At 52.9% G+C, this 15,470-nt stretch overlaps 1 protein-coding gene and 1 long non-coding RNA gene across 10 annotated transcripts in view; both read left to right on the top strand.

Moving 5' to 3' along the window:
* LOC144378131 (uncharacterized) overlaps positions 1–15,470 on the top strand; it is a 149,664-nt gene that overhangs the window by 71,789 nt on the left and 62,405 nt on the right. The window lies entirely within an intron of this gene.
* Positions 7,755–11,189, top strand: Mafb (MAF bZIP transcription factor B). Its single transcript, XM_005329834.5, has one exon. The coding sequence runs from the start codon at positions 8,290–8,292 to the stop codon at positions 9,259–9,261; it is 972 nt and encodes a 323-aa protein (XP_005329891.1). The 5' UTR covers positions 7,755–8,289; the 3' UTR covers positions 9,262–11,189.

Raw genomic sequence — 15,470 nt, 5'->3', positions numbered from 1 at the left:
TGCCAGCTCCCAGCTCCTTCCCCCAATCTCTCCCTCCCTGCTCCGCAAGATCAGGGAAGCTGCAAACCCAACCCTTACATCAAAAGGGAACTTGAAAAATACTTGGAGCAAAAACTGCTAACTGTGCATCCTTGCTCTGTGCTGGCGCTGATATTAAATCAGGAAATGGCACTGAACAGCCGCTCCAAACACAGAAACAGGGGTTGTCAACACAGAAACCAAAAGCAATCTCTAACAGGCAGAGGTGAAAGGGACCTGGCACAAGGCCTCCATGGGGGCTGAAACCCAGGAGAGGATTCCCGGACTCTGCTTGTCCGTGCATTCTCCCCAGCGTTCAGAATGGAGCCTGGCTGCCCTGTTTCTGGCATGGGAACATGAAAGAGAATTAAGCATGTTGCTTAAATACCTTGGAGATTTTCCTTTTCCTTTCCATAAATATTTACTGAGAACCTACTATGTGCTTGACAGGGAACCAAAAAAAATATATATATATATATGCTTGCTCACATGGAGATACTCTTCTAGTCCTCAGACAGAGGCTTAACTTACTTGAATGGTTCCTGCTGCCTCTCTTTGGGCATTTGAATTTGATAAATTTCTTCCCAGCCTTTAAAGATGGTCAAGTACCTTCTCCTCACTGTAGCCTCCCCTGCCACACCTAATTTCCTCCGGGAGAATCCAGGGCCCATTTTCTTGAGATCTGTCAGCTATGTGGGTGCATTGCCTTCACAACACCTTTCCAGCGACGTGGGAAGGTCTGCAGTTTCCTGTAGGGAAGGAAAGAGACATGTTCATCTCCAAGCCTCATCTCTTAGCTCTGATTATAGAATTGACACCGAAATGAAAACCTTGATAAAATCCGTTGCTGGTGTAGATGTGGGGAAACAGATTACTCTCACAGCTTTCTGATCAGAAGTTCAATAGGTGCAATCTTTTTAGAGGCCAATTTGATAATATTAACCATGATAATGTGCATATCTTTTTAAAGGCCAATTTGATAATATTAACCATGATAATGTGCATATCTTTCAATCCAGTGTCTTTTATAGCTTTGTGAAGGAATGCTGGCATATGCCAACAGGAGTGTGTAAAAAAAATGTAGGTTGCAGTATTGTTTGTAATAGTGAAGATTAGAAAATGGCTTAATGTCCATCAATCTGGACCTGGATTAAAAAAAAAAAAACTGTGCAGGGCATCCACAGGGTGGAATGCTACCCACTGGTTAAAATGAAAGAAAGAATAGACCTGGATGTATCCACACAGAGCTGCTGGGAAAAAACAAAAGGCAAGCTGTAGCTCTAGACATAGATGTTAAAACTACATTGTTGCATTTTTTACATTGAGAAAGTGGTCTTGTGTATCTCCAGTCTTTCATTTTACAAAGAAGAAAGGGAAGAGAACCATTGAGTGACCACAGCAGCTCCTGGCTGACCTGAGGCTGGGCTTTCGCATAGCCCAGCAGCTGCGTGCCCTTCATCAGCTCCAGGTAGCAGGTTGGGACAGTGGGAGGTGCTACTCACTTCTGTGTACCCTGCAAGCTGCGATGAGCCTGTGGCGGGAAGCTGGAACCCAGGGCCCTGCAGAACACTCAGATGAGAAAGGAGGAATGTGCGTCGGCCAGAGGGCAGGGGGTGCCCAGACCATCCAGACTCCCGGAGGCAGTCCTTCATGGGAGTGGGTGGGGGACACTGGGACAGAATGAGGCTTGGTTCAGGAATGATTGCTCATAAGGGAGCAGAGGGCACTGGAGGGGTGCAGGGGAAGCCCGAGTCTGGGTACAAGGCAGCACAAGAAGGGCCTCGCTAACTTCATTCATTCATTCCACAACAGTAATGGAATCCCTCCTGGCGTGGGCCTTGCATTGGCTACTGGGCGACAGAGACTCATGATTCAAGATCCTTCTAGTTTCTCAAAGTATGTTTTATGCAGCAGAATGACTTAGGGACTTATTAAAATGCAAATTCCTCAGCTCTACTCAGACCTGTAAAATCAGACTGTGGTTAAGGAATCTGTGTTTTAATACATTTTCTTAAGTGAAAAACATTTATACTAGCTGATCTAACCATTGTCCTTGAACTTCCCTGTGTTTTTTTTCCTAAGCCCTCTCCCAAACCTGGCTCACCTTGATCCAACTAGGAAAAGGAAGGAATAGAAGTATGAGTCAACCCCAGTATGCGTTTTTTCTCTTGAATAACAAGGATTTTTATACTTGCTAGTAGGCTCTTTTACCTATATGCCTGCTCAGGAACATCTAACTCCTCCTGTAGCTTGGAAAGTTTCATATACAACCTCTCTTAAGTCCTTCAGGGACAAGAAATGAATTCATTCTAGGGTGACATGTGTAAAGGCCCTGTGGTAGAACACATCAGAATACATCTAAAGAAGTATGCATGCCAAAGACATTATGAGGGGAGAAAGCTGGTGGAAAAAGATCATTCAGGACCTGAAGGCTATGTTAAGGAGTTTGGTTCTTTTTCAAGTGTCAAAAGAATTTATATTTAAGCCAGGTAGAAGGGAGAATGATTAGATCCATAGATTAATATAATATGAAAACTGGCTTTACTCCAGAGCCAAACCCTTTGTTGTCATCTAAGTAATAGGGCAGTTTGGATGAGGGTGAATTCACCAGTTGGAGAGCCATAGCCATCCCGTGGTAGAGGGAGAGGCAGAGGGTGATGGTTGGGCTGTGGGAGGTAAGATCTTTAGCCCTGGGTGCAATGATAAGGTTTCAGAATTTCTAACACCGATCTTGGGGTGGTGAGGTGTCGGTGGGAAAAGGAACTGATCATCCCTCATTGAGCTGTGGCTTTGAGCAGTCATCTCCTTATCAGGACTGGGCAGACTCTTCCTCCCTTTCTCCTTCTTCTCTACCTCTCTCTCCCCCTCTCTTTTGATATATGAGATAGAAAAGTTGATGCTGAAGATCCAACTCTGGCCAGAGGCAGGGCTGAGGATCAAGGCTAAAGACAGCTCCAACGATGGGAGCTAAGATCAGAGGTCAGTCTGAGGCCGATGGCAAGGGACAGGATGGGAGGACTTGGTTAAATTTCTCTTCTTTAACTTGCACCCTACCCTGGTTTCTCTGAGGCTCTACACATTCAGGGGAGAAGAAAGGGAAGGAGAAAGAGCCCAAGGGTGTTTGTGGTCATCCACAGGAAGGCACATTAAACACCTCCCTGAGAACTGAGTTCTCAGAAGGGACTTGGCACTTGGTAGAGGTTCTGCAGTGAAAAAACCAAAAAACAAACCAACCAAACAACAATAAAAAAAAAAAAACACCACCCAAAACAACACTAATCCCATGGAGATTGGGTAATCTTGACTCAGAGATGGCTGGAGAAGAATTGCACAGACACTTGGATCCCTGGGATGCGCCTGCTGAGACAGGGACCCTACACTTCACAATATTCAGAGCCCTGGACTTGAAGGCGATGTTCCAGCTCATCACTGGGGGCATAACTTTAACTAAAGTATTTAACCCCTGATAACTTTGGTCTTTGTGCAAGATGGGGATGATCCTGCTGATCACAAAGGGCAGTTGTAAACTGAGGGGGGCTGACAGACAGAAAGCTCTTAGAACTCTGCTGTATGGCCACATCTACCTGCCTGCCTGCCTATCTCTGCAAAATAGGCATAATGATAGTTGCTACATCTTGAAGTTGTGAGAATTGAATGACATAAAAGGCCTTGGAGATCCCTGTATGAATAGAGTGAATGCCATTTTGGAATAGCCCCTCTATACTGGAGCAGTGCTGCCCTGTGGTTATCTAATGCAGTATGGTCCAATAGAGATAGAATGTGGCTAACATGTGTAACCTAAAACTTTCTAGCAGTCATATTAAAGCTAAGTAAAAAGGAACAGGTGTATTAATAATAAATTCCCACTCTCTGTGTGTACATGGGGTGGGCAGGTCCCTCGCCTCTTGGGGTAGCAGCCAGGGAAAGGGCTTTGCAGGGTCAATGTAACTGGTTCCCATCTGGGACCTGCTGAACCTTCAGGTGCCTAAATGCTACCAGGACACAACTCTAAGAGCAAGTACTGGGTTGGAATCTGATGGCCCTTGTGTGGGGCAGGGAAGTGGTAGGTACCTTTGGGAAAGAGGAAAGGCAGAAAAACCTCTTTCCTTTGGGAAGTCACAGATGTCTAGAGGCTCCTGGAAAGAAACTGGTGACACTACCTGTGGATAATGAAAACACAGAGGGCTCCTGCGGGTGAGCCCTGGGGACCTTGGGACCACTGGCCGCTGCTTGGCGCTCGGATAGTACGACCTTGCAAACCATCTGGCTTTGAGGCCCGGGAGTTTCCAGCACCTGAGTGCTGCAGGCTCCCCACCCAAGGCACATCCCCCTCCATTACCTGCCCGCTCCCCTTTCCGTACACCTCCAACCTCACCCGCTGGGTGCGGAGTTCTCCTATGTGCTCACCAAACACCTGCAATCCTCCGGGAAATCCACGGGTCAACCTCGAACCTTCCCGTTGAACGCGCATGCAGAGAGCTGCGCTCCACTCTGGAAGCGCACAGGAGGGCGCAGCCCGGCCTCACTAGTTACCCTCTTGTCTAAGCACGGGGTGCGTAAAGGCAACGCAGCGAACCTCATACCCAGCAGCTGGCAGTGGGCTCTGCAATCCCTTAGAGAATAACCTTTCCCCACCGCCACCATCCCGAGTGCCTGAGGCTTCGACCCTGCTGGGGCCCCTTCATTAGGATCTGTTGTTAAAGAATCCCAAGGTGGTGAATTTGGCCCAACGTGAGGTGGGTAAGGAGAGCAGGTCTATTTTGCGTGAAACTCCTCAATTTGGAGTTTTGGCGGCTAGAGACCAGCTTGCTCAGTAGAAAGGTTCTGGCTGCTGCTAATCCTGGGGTTTCCATGAAGCTCAGAACTCTGCACGGATTTGGATCCTGTCTTCCTTTCCACTGCTTCTCCTCCGATGCTTCGCTTCTCCCGCCACCCCTTCTGATTTTCTTTAGTGCGTTGGACTCTCAGTTAAGAGGTTTTCAGCACTCCTCGACCCCACCAGTCTTTTAGAAATAGGGTGCATCCCCCGGGTCCTGCTGTATACCTAGGATGGAGAGCCCAGCAAGTTGATTCAGAGCCCTCGATGGCAGCCCGGAGGTCAAAGGGCCCCGGGGGCTCTGAGACCTTTCAGGTAGAGCGCAACAGAAACGGGAACCAAACTGGCCAGGAAGTGGGGTTGCTGCCCTGCAAGGGCCTTCGCTCCAGGGCAGCCTCCAGGTCTTTGTCACTGGCCGCCGCCGGGCAGGGGTGGGGTTATTGCCAATCTTTTGGGAGGTGGGGGGTGGGATGTCTGGGGAATGGGGAAAGAGGGAGTGGCTACGCTGGGATAGCTGCAAAGAAACGGATTTTGGGTAGAGGTGAACCTAGGAATCAGCATGGATATCTCAAAGTCCAGGGGAAGGGAGTGACGGCAACAGAGACAGGCACTGGGACAAAGAGAAGTGAACCTGCCCAGACAAAGCCTGAGTCCTACAGACCCTAAGACGGTGGCAGGGCGCCTGCTGGAGATTTGGAACTGCAGGGCTGGGGCCACAGGAATCCCCAGGGCCTCAATGGACCACACTCTTGAAACTCAGGTCTCAGTTCTTCAAGGCAAGGGTCTGGAAGACCAGAGGGGACCCATGGGGGTAGGGCATGGCCCCGCCTGCCCTTTTTTTGGTGTGCATCGCTGAAAGCTGCAGCGTTGGGCGCACTAAAGAAGCCCAGGGTTTCTTGCGACTCGGAGGAAGGGAGCTGCTGCTAGGTCGAGTTCAGAGAGTGGTGTGTTGTCCCGCTTAGGCCACCTGAGGCGGAAGCCATAGTCTGCGCAGACCCGAGACGGATGGTTGAGAGGGGTCTCGAAACGTTCTCCGCTAAGCCGCGGTCCAAGCCTGCGCTCACCGCAGGAGACCCGGACACTTACTGGCGGGTGCGTGTTCCCAACACCAAGCTTTGGGTAGGAGCAGCGCCGCAGACCGGGCCAGGCTCTTTCCCCAGGCGATCAAATCATTTAGAAACCACGCTTCTCAAAGAGGGTTGAAGATAGATTTTTTTTCCCAGTATTACAGTTACTGATATAAACCGTTTACTTCAAATTTTAGTTAAAATACGTTCATTTTATTAAAAATAGGCAAGTATGACCACGCCCCAACCCAGCCTCCCCGAAGGCTAGAGTATAGAGGAGTTTCAGATTATTTGGAATCAAATATTTTACTTTCTAACAGTTGACTTAAGTCTGGTCCCGTCCGCACTGGTATGGCCCACCGGACCTCTATGCGCGGTGTCAGTCATGCTGGTCCCCTGCAGATAGCGGCTGGGGCACACTCACCCAGAGCACTCTTTCGCTTTTCGCTGCGCACCCAAAGCTGGAGAGCAGAACGCCACGCCGGAGGCGGGTCGCGTCTCCGCGTCCAGCGAATTCGCGATTTATCAGCGTTGGGATGTTGGGGTCCGGGTCTCTGGAAGATTCCTTATTTCTGGCCATCGTGGCCCGGGGTAGGGAGAGTGCGCGGCGCCTAAGAGCTCTGTCTGAATGTCTAGTGTGCTGCATTCCAGTTTCCCCGTCTGCGCTCCAGGGAGGGTTCTCACTGGACTGCCCTGGGCACCCTAGCTGTGGCATTTCCACTTGCCGCCAGTGGACCTCCCCTGTCCAGGACCTTTCCGCTCGGGAAGCAGCCTACTGGCACCTCCGAAGGCTGGGGCAAGAAATTTCAGCGGGGGCAACCGGGACTTGCGGTTAAGGCGGAAGAAAGGACCAGAGGACATGTGCGTGGCTGTAGGGGAACCTGTCCTAGGCTTCAGTACAGTCGCTGCCTGCGTTCTGTGCTAGCTCGGGTTGGCCCAAGTAGGGAGACCTGGCTGGGTCCAGGCGCCGTCCAAGCCTTCTGGCTAAGGGCCGGGCCGTTCGAGCGCCTTTGCGCACCGTGGCCACTTGGGGTCGCACTTTATGCCTGTTTGAGCCTCTGCGCGGCCGGCACACGCCGGGATCTGCTTAATCGTTACAAAACGTTCAAACAAAAACAGGGCCCGTTCCCTAGCAGCCAAGAGACACCAGGAGCACCGTCCCGTGCTGGCCTCGGCCCCGAACCTCAGAGCGCTCAGGTTTCTGTGCATTTGACTGGGGAAAGGGATTTGGGGCCTTTGGGCCGATTCTTTCTCGGTTACCTCGGTCGTGAGCATTTGGGGGTGGGGTAAGCGCAGGGAGCTTCAAGGCCCGGGGTGTTTAATCTTAGGACTCCGCCACTGCACCCGCTAGGAAGGTTACAGCCCATCTTGGCCCAAGAAAGGTCCCCTGAGGTTAAGAGTTGGGTCTGAACACAACTCTCGGAGCCCTAACCTTTTCCTCCCTCCAGCACACACAAATACACGTAGACCTTCAGAAACACAGGCACACTTGGCACACATTTCACTCGGCCAGCAGCCGCGAGGGCACACAGAGCGTCGCCCACTGGGCGGGGGCCGCTTGGGAACAAAGGGCCCGGGAGATTTCGTCCCTGCGCTCATTCCGAGCCTCCTTGGGAGTGACACGGGCTGGAATAGGGATGCAAAGGATATTGAGGGAGGTGAGAGTGCCCGGGGTGTGTGTGGGTGGAAGAAGCGACCTGGCCAAGAGGTGGGGCGCGCAACTAAGGCGAGCGTGCAGGGGCCAGGACCTGGAGGGTGGGGGGTTGGGCCCAGGCCGGCCGTCCCACTCCGCTGCAGCCCTTTGCCAGGCCTAGGCGGCTCCAGGGCTGCTCCGGCCTCCAGTCAGCTGACTCGGGGGGCGGGGGAACTGTCAGGCGCGCCCCGCCCAGCGCCGCTGGGCCGCTGGGGCCGTGCAGCCATTGGCCAGCGCGCCGGGCCGCCCGGGCCCCTGCGCCCCAGTGACATCAGGAAAGCGATAAAAGGCGGCGGCGGCGCCGGATCCTGCACAGCTGCACCGCCGGGCTGCGAGCGGCTGCGAGCGAGAGAACCCTAGAGCTTGAGAGCGAGAAAGCGAAAGGCGGGCGCTCGCCCCGCGCCTCCCCTCCGCCCTTCGCGCGCCTGGCTTGCCTCTCCACCCTGCCCGGCTTGACCCGGCTCGGTCCCGTAGCGGCCACAGACCCCGGCACTGGGGCAGCGCAGGCAGCCTCGGGACTCTCCGGCGCGCCGCCGCGTCCCCAGACAAAGGCTTGGCCGGCGGCCCCGGCCCGCTGCGCCCTCGGCTCCCCGCCTCCCCGGCTCGCCGCTCTTCGCCCCCGCGCTTGGCTCGGCGCGCTCCGGCCGGCCGCAAAGTTTCCCCGGCGGCAGCGGCGGCTGAGCCTCGCATTAGCGATGGCCGCGGAGCTGAGCATGGGGCCAGAGCTGCCCACCAGCCCGCTGGCCATGGAGTACGTCAACGACTTCGACCTGCTCAAGTTCGACGTGAAGAAGGAGCCGCTGGGGCGTGCAGAGCGTCCGGGCCGGCCCTGCACGCGCCTGCAGCCCGCCGGTTCGGTGTCGTCCACACCACTCAGCACACCGTGTAGCTCGGTGCCCTCTTCACCCAGCTTCAGCCCGACCGAACAGAAGACCCACCTCGAGGACCTGTACTGGATGGCGAGCAACTACCAGCAGATGAACCCTGAGGCGCTCAACCTGACGCCCGAGGACGCGGTGGAGGCGCTCATCGGCTCGCACCCAGTGCCACAGCCGCTGCAGAGCTTCGACGGCTTCCGCGGCGCTCACCACCACCACCATCACCACCACCCTCACCCGCACCACGCGTACCCCGGCGCTGGAGTGGCCCACGACGAGCTGGGCCCGCACGCTCACCCGCACCATCACCACCATCACCAAGCGTCGCCGCCGCCGTCCAGCGCAGCCAGCCCAGCGCAACAGCTGCCCACCAGCCACCCCGGGCCGGGTCCCCACGCGGCGGCCGCGGCGACGGCGGCGGGAGGCAACGGTAGCGTGGAGGACCGCTTCTCCGACGACCAGCTAGTGTCCATGTCGGTGCGTGAGCTGAATCGCCACCTGCGGGGCTTCACCAAGGACGAGGTGATCCGCCTGAAGCAGAAGCGGCGGACCCTGAAGAACCGGGGCTACGCCCAGTCGTGCAGGTATAAACGCGTCCAGCAGAAACACCACCTGGAGAATGAGAAGACCCAGCTCATTCAGCAGGTGGAGCAGCTTAAGCAAGAGGTGTCCCGGCTGGCCCGCGAGAGAGACGCCTACAAGGTCAAGTGCGAGAAACTCGCCAACTCCGGCTTCAGGGAGGCGGGCTCCACCAGCGACAGCCCCTCCTCTCCCGAGTTCTTTCTGTGAGTCGTGGCGGGTCCCGGCCCCCGCTCTTTCCTGGGCCCGGATCCCCAGTCCCGTGTCCCCAGCCCTGGACTCCCTTGGACTCTGTCCCTGCCATGGCCCCAGCCTTGACCTGTTTGACTTGAGCGAGAGGGAGGAAGGGCGCGCACGGGCCGCGGGCGACGGGAGGGAGCGCGGGCGGGCAGGGGACCTTGGCTAAGGCGAGAGCAGCGCACGCCAGCGCCGCCTCCTAGACTCGAGCAGAGCCAGAGAGACGAGGAGGGTGGGAGATCCCGGAGCAACTTTTCTCTAGGCTGGAAGGCGGTGAGGCGTACTACCTAAGAGTCGCCCAGCAGTCTGGAGACTCCGGGCTTTCTGAACTTTGAAAGTGCTGGGGCCGCTGCTTCGAAGTCCGGAGCTCAGTCCGCCCCAGGAAGAGAGCAGAGGAGAGGAGAGGGACCCTGGCGTCCCAGCCTGCTCAAGGCGAGGCTGAGCAAAGGGAGGAAGAGCAGTGGGACCTGCCTGTCCAGAGTCCGGAGAACACTGGTTCTCAGCCGAGAGACGCGGGCCTCAGTTAGGACTTTCGGCGCGCAAATCTCATCAGTTTTATTGCCTGCTCGATTATATAGAAAAAAAATACGAAAATCTGCATTAAAAATATTAATCCTGCATGCTGGACATGTATGGTAATAATTTCTATTTTGTACCATTTTCTTGTTTAACTTTTAGCATGTTGTTGATCATGGATCATAACCCCCCTTGTTTCTTTGGGTAAGAAGGGATCGCAGTTTGGAAACTCCTGCGGCTGCGAGCCGGGTTTCAGTCCCAGCTGTCGGCTTGTAAATACCCGCCCCGCCAAACCGAATAGAGAACGTGGCAGCAAGCTGAAGTGTCTTTGTTTGGGTTTAGTATTATGACTTTTTTTTTTTAATTTGTAAGTAAAAACAAAAACAAAGACCAAACAAACGTTCTGGGGATTTAGCATTAGGCAACAACTTTGTCTTGGGGCACCCTTAGAAGTTGCATGTTTTCTTCCCTTCCCCTGTCCACATTGAGTTCTCTTGTCATCCTGCTTTAGTTTTCATTTTGGGGAGTTTTGAGGGAAAGAGGGTACAAGGGCAGGAGCAGTGGTGGAGTGCCATACGGGGGACCCTAGAAAGGGTCCTCAATTTCTGCCTTGTCTCCTGGTCAAATTGACACCCCTAATAAGAGAGGAAAGAGAAACACATCTTCTCCGGTTTTTATTTTAATAAGAAGAATCACCCCAGGGTCTTTTTTTTTTTTTTAATTCTCCAGTTTGCACTCCTTGCAGGCCCCCCAGCCCCCCTAGGGTGAGAAGATTCCCCATCAATGGTGACCCCAGCTTGTAGTGAAGCAGCTGCCACTGCTCAAAATATACCAGAAACCCGAACATTGGCAAGTAAATTTGCAACTTTAGACCAACGCATTATGTGTTTTGTTCCCTGCTTTTGAGATAGCAGGAAGAGTTATTGGTGGTTCCCCCCCCCCTTCAGTTGTATAGTAGTTATAGGGAAGATCTGGGCGTTTTTTCTTTATTATTACTTTTTTTTCTGCAGGTCAGTAAAAGGATTTAAGTTGCACTGACAAAAAAACAAAAAAAAAATACAAAAAAACAAAAAACAAAATGAAAGCATATTTTTTAGTTCCCATTTGAAATTGCTGGCGCTGCTGGCCGGATGCATTTTTGAGTTTGTATTAGTTGATAAATTAACAGTAATAACAAGATTGTATGAACCGCATGGTGCTTGCAGTTTTAAATATTGTGGATATTCGTCCTGCATCAGAAACGAGCTTTGGTTTTTACGGATTCAACTGTGTTGAAATCAAACTTGCCGCAACAGAAATTGTTTTTATTTCATGTAAAATAAGGGATCAATTTCAAACCCTGCTTATGATATGAAAATATTAAAACCTAGTCTATTGTAGTTTTATTCAGACTGGTTTCTGTTTTTTGGTTATTAAAATGGTTTCCTATTTTGCTTATTAAAACCATGGAAATGGTGTTTATTTAGAGAACTCCGCCTTTGCATGACTTTGAGTCTCTTGTTTCTTCAAGAGTTGCACCAATTTGGGGGGCACTTTCCCCCCATGTCAATTGAAAAGAAAACCAAGTCTGGGCAGCTGTCTTCCAGAGTGTTTGACTGAGTGTGTGTATGTGAGCGTCAAATGTATTTTTCTGCTTCTCATCCTAGGTCCAAACCCCGGTCGAGTTTGTTTCTGAGCCAAGAGGGTGCGGGCCGAAAGACCTCGGAGTCCCTAGGCATGGGGCACACGCCACTTATTCAGTGCTTTCAGGCTTGGCAATCAGAACTACCCTACTAGACTCCCTGCTCTGAATAGTGAATGGCAGAAACCAGGAAGCCAATAGTTCTTGCCCTGATGGGGAAACCACGTCTTTTGGGTGCTCCAGGGCCCTTTGCCTTCCTGCCCAGGCTTCAGATCTCTGACTTTCTTCTGCCTGGTAGCAACCAGAGCTGCCTGGAGCTGAATGCTCTGAATAGAAGCCTACCACCTCCCCCAAAAGGCTGGTGAAAGCAGGTGAAACCCAGCACCAGATTTGGCATATAGGGCCTTCCAGATAGGAAGCCCATCCTCCTTGAAGACTTCTTTTGGGGGTAGTGTGCTTAGGCTTGCATCGCTCAGCCCCACAGAAGGGCACACCACTGCGGAGCCTGCATTTCAGTGGCTCCTTAAATTGGGACTTGAATGGGGTTTGGGGGTCATCCTTCTCGCACACCAGCTCTGACGGCAGCCTGAATATCCCAGGCCAGAACGTGGCCCTAGACCCTTTCCTTTTTCTGATACTTGGAAGATCAATGTTCACTTAGGTGCTCTTGGCCTCCTTGGAACCCTGTCTATAACTTAGGGGTGACACATCTGGGATGTGGGATAGGACCTCCAAATCTCAGAAGAGTTCTGTACTCTCTTGGCAGTAACTTCAGGGACTTCCAGGCTCCTTAGACTCAATATTCAGATTGAATTTCTCTGGCCCAGAGTTTCTAACACGAAATTTCAGGACCCAATGGGGGTGGGGTGTAGGAGCTCCAGCCAGGAACCTGAGCTGGGTGGAGCTTGGGAGAAGGAAGAAGAGAGCGAAGCTGGCAGAGAATAGGTTTTGGCCAGGATTCCTGGAGACTGGCGGGTAGAGGTGGTGGCTGGGGTCTGGGGAAGAGGGATGGAGAGCTAAAAATATAAAGGTACAAATAGTATTAGCAGTAATTTACATATATAATTCTTCAGTGTCCTGTATGGAGAGAAGCTAGGGATTTCATCTTGAATTTGATTCCCCAAACCAGTCCATTTAGATAAGCGAAAAGACCTTTCTGGCAGGGAAGGTTTCGGCTGAGATCTGGGAGGAGAAGGTAGTTGAGCCATTATGAGTAGATGAAGGGGTGAGAGGGTGTGATAATTTCCTAATTGTATTTGCTAATGCACCTGCATAGAACGTGCCTATATGCATAAATGCATCCCCTTTGGGGCAAAAGAGGCTTCTGTCACTTCCCCTGGGGGCATCAGAAGAAACTCTCTGCCTGCCTCTCACAAAGACCAAGGTAGATCACATTCTCTTGGCGGTGGAATCACCCCAGCAGCCTGACTCCTTTTGGAATCATCCCAGCCGGCACCGCCACCTCTAAAGTCACCTAGACTTTTTTGCCTGCACACTGAGGAGGGTTGCAAACTGCGGAGGGTCGGTCTTCCCTCCCTAAGGCGCAAAGACACTCAAACCCACCCAGTAAAGGACACATTGCTTCCATCAGGACAAGGTAGCTCAGGTCAGTTGGGTGACCAACTGCATCTTGGAGAAGATGACAATCTCAGGACACAACCTTAGAGACATATTGACATACAGAAACACAGACACCCATGCCATTCAGCCATATAGATGCCCACAGCAGACACTATCCGTTCGTGCACACTGACCCGGTCTAGGCACACGTGGGCGACAGCCTTCAGTCTAGAGAGCAGGCTCAGACTTCCAGAATCTCAAGGGCAGGTTCAGACTGCAGGCAAGCCTCGGCCACGTCTCCACCTGCAGCCTGCTGTCCCGACCCGTCGCGAAGCCCCAGACAGGGCGCCCACAAGCACAAGAAGAAAGAACTGGGTCCCGGGACCTCGGACTTGTCCCACCCCGGCGGCACTCCGCATCTGCATGCACCTTTTCGGTTCTCACCGCTCCCAGCAACTCGCCGGCACCTCTGGATCCTCACGTCCCCGGGGGAAAATCCTCCCAGCGTCGGGAGTCTTCCAAGCCGGCACTGGCCCTAAGTAGACAGGCTGGCGCCTGCTCCCGGAGACACATGCGGAGACAGACACACAGAGACACCGGGACGCACGCAGGGGGCACACTCAGGCCCCGGGAATGTGGCTCCATTCCGGACCGCGCCCCTTGCAGGGGTGACTTTGGTCTGGTCCGGCGCGAAGTCCCTTCCTGAGACCCCGATTTCACGAGTGTGCTGGTGCTGGTCCGAGTGTGCTGGTGCTGGTCCGCAGCAGCCACCTTCAGCGAGGCAAGTCGAGGAAAGGCGCTCTGGGCACTTCCAGGAAGCCTGGGCTTCCTGTACGCTGCAGCCGGGAGCCACCTGCCCCTTCTCTTGCCTCGTGGGGTCTTCTCTTTACCCCTCTCCTCTCCTCTCCTCTCCTCTCCTTCCTTCCTTCCTTCCTTCCTTCCTTCCTTCCTTCCTTCCTTCCTTCCTTCCTTCCTTCCTCCCTCCCTCCCTCCCTCCCTCCTTCCTTCCCTCCCTTTCTTCTCTCTCTACTTCTTCTCCCTCTCCCTCTCCCTCCCTCCACTATTTCCCATTTCTTTAGCCCTTCCTTTCTAAACTCTTTCATTTCAGAGAACTTTCTCCTTCTCTTTTGTTTTCTCTTCTCCCTTTTATTCTGGCGCTGCCTGGCGGGAAGGGTAGAGAAGTGTGTCAGGAGGATCGGAGAGGAAGGAAAACTTGAACAGGTAGGTCTGCAGCCTCCCCTGGGCACCAAGGTCAGCTGGAGACTGACAGGGAGCAGAAACCCGCTGGTCAGCAAGTGCCAAGTCCCCATGCAAAGGATCTCTGTGGAAGTTGAGGTTGGTCCTTGATCCAGGTCCACACATCAGTCACAGTCAAGATTCACAGGAGCCCTGGTCTCTGGGTATTTTTGTGGCAGGACAACCCCGTGCCTACCCTCTGTCCACCCACCACAAAAGTCCGTGCCTGCCCAAAGGGGCCACCTGGACCTACACTCATGGTGGGAGCTGCCAGGAGCTGCGACAGATACCCCATACTGGTCACTGGTCTTTCTCTGTGACCTGGAGTTACAGCTTTTGCCACCAAGCAAACCTGCTTGTCCCCAATTCTCCTATCCCCAGCCCCACAGCTCATGCTCTCCGGGACGCCGGAAACAGCTGGGCTAGAGTTTCCAGTTGTGTCCTGCTGGCTTTCTGATGCAAAGCTCGCTTTCTGGGCCCTTTTGTCTTCAGAAAGGAAAACCCTGATGACTTCTTGCATGACTGTAACTGTTAACTGTCCACTTGCAACCTGCAGTCTGAGGGCCTCGCAGCCCAGAAATCCTTGAGTTTGGATTTGTTATGTAAGGAACCCTTCTCCCCTCACCAAAATAAAAGCCCTTAAAGGGTGCTTCCTGGAGGCAACATCATTTGTGGCTCCAGCCCTCTGGAAAGAAGGCAGTCTGGCTAAAAGAGCTACTGCTGATTCCTAGCACAGCACTGGTAAGACACTGAAGGCAGTGTCCTGTGTCCAGGATAGAAGTTGGACCACACCCTGGGGCTTCCCAGGCTGGGGCTTTCCTCGCTTGGAAGCCTAACCTCTTTTTGGAGAATGCAGCAGTAGCTGCTGCTGAAATTTCATCCTTTCCACAGTTTCTGGTGTGGAAGCAGCATCTCTTTCAACAGGGGAGCACTCATTCCCCAATTCCCCGTGTCTTCTCCCAGCCATGTCTCCTCCTGGCCCTTACACTTCCTCTGTGCCCATCTAAACCCCTTTCCCTGTTCTGACAAGAATTTCCTTGTCTTCCACTTCTTCTTAGGCTTCTTAATACTTCTCTCCATTGTCCTACGCATGTTATCTTAAATGATGCTGTTAGATAAGGAAATCAGAGCTAACTGTTCTCTCTTGCAAGAAATTAAACATATGAGAGGAGTTGCTGCTCCAATATGGAAAACCACCTAAATTAATAATAAGGATTTGTTGCAAAACTTGGTTTTAGCAGCCTTTCTG

This window comes from Ictidomys tridecemlineatus, chromosome 5 (genome assembly GCF_052094955.1).
Source record: "Ictidomys tridecemlineatus isolate mIctTri1 chromosome 5, mIctTri1.hap1, whole genome shotgun sequence".
Classification (NCBI taxonomy): domain Eukaryota; kingdom Metazoa; phylum Chordata; class Mammalia; order Rodentia; family Sciuridae; genus Ictidomys; species Ictidomys tridecemlineatus.
The sequence above is the reverse complement of the archived record's forward strand: the minus strand, read 5'-3'. Positions and strand labels throughout refer to the sequence as shown.

Bases quoted from the DNA above. Each gene is read 5' to 3' on its own strand.
- Mafb (XM_005329834.5), top strand. From the start codon at position 8,290: ATGGCCGCGGAGCTGAGCATGGGGCCAGAGCTGCCCACCAGCCCGCTG.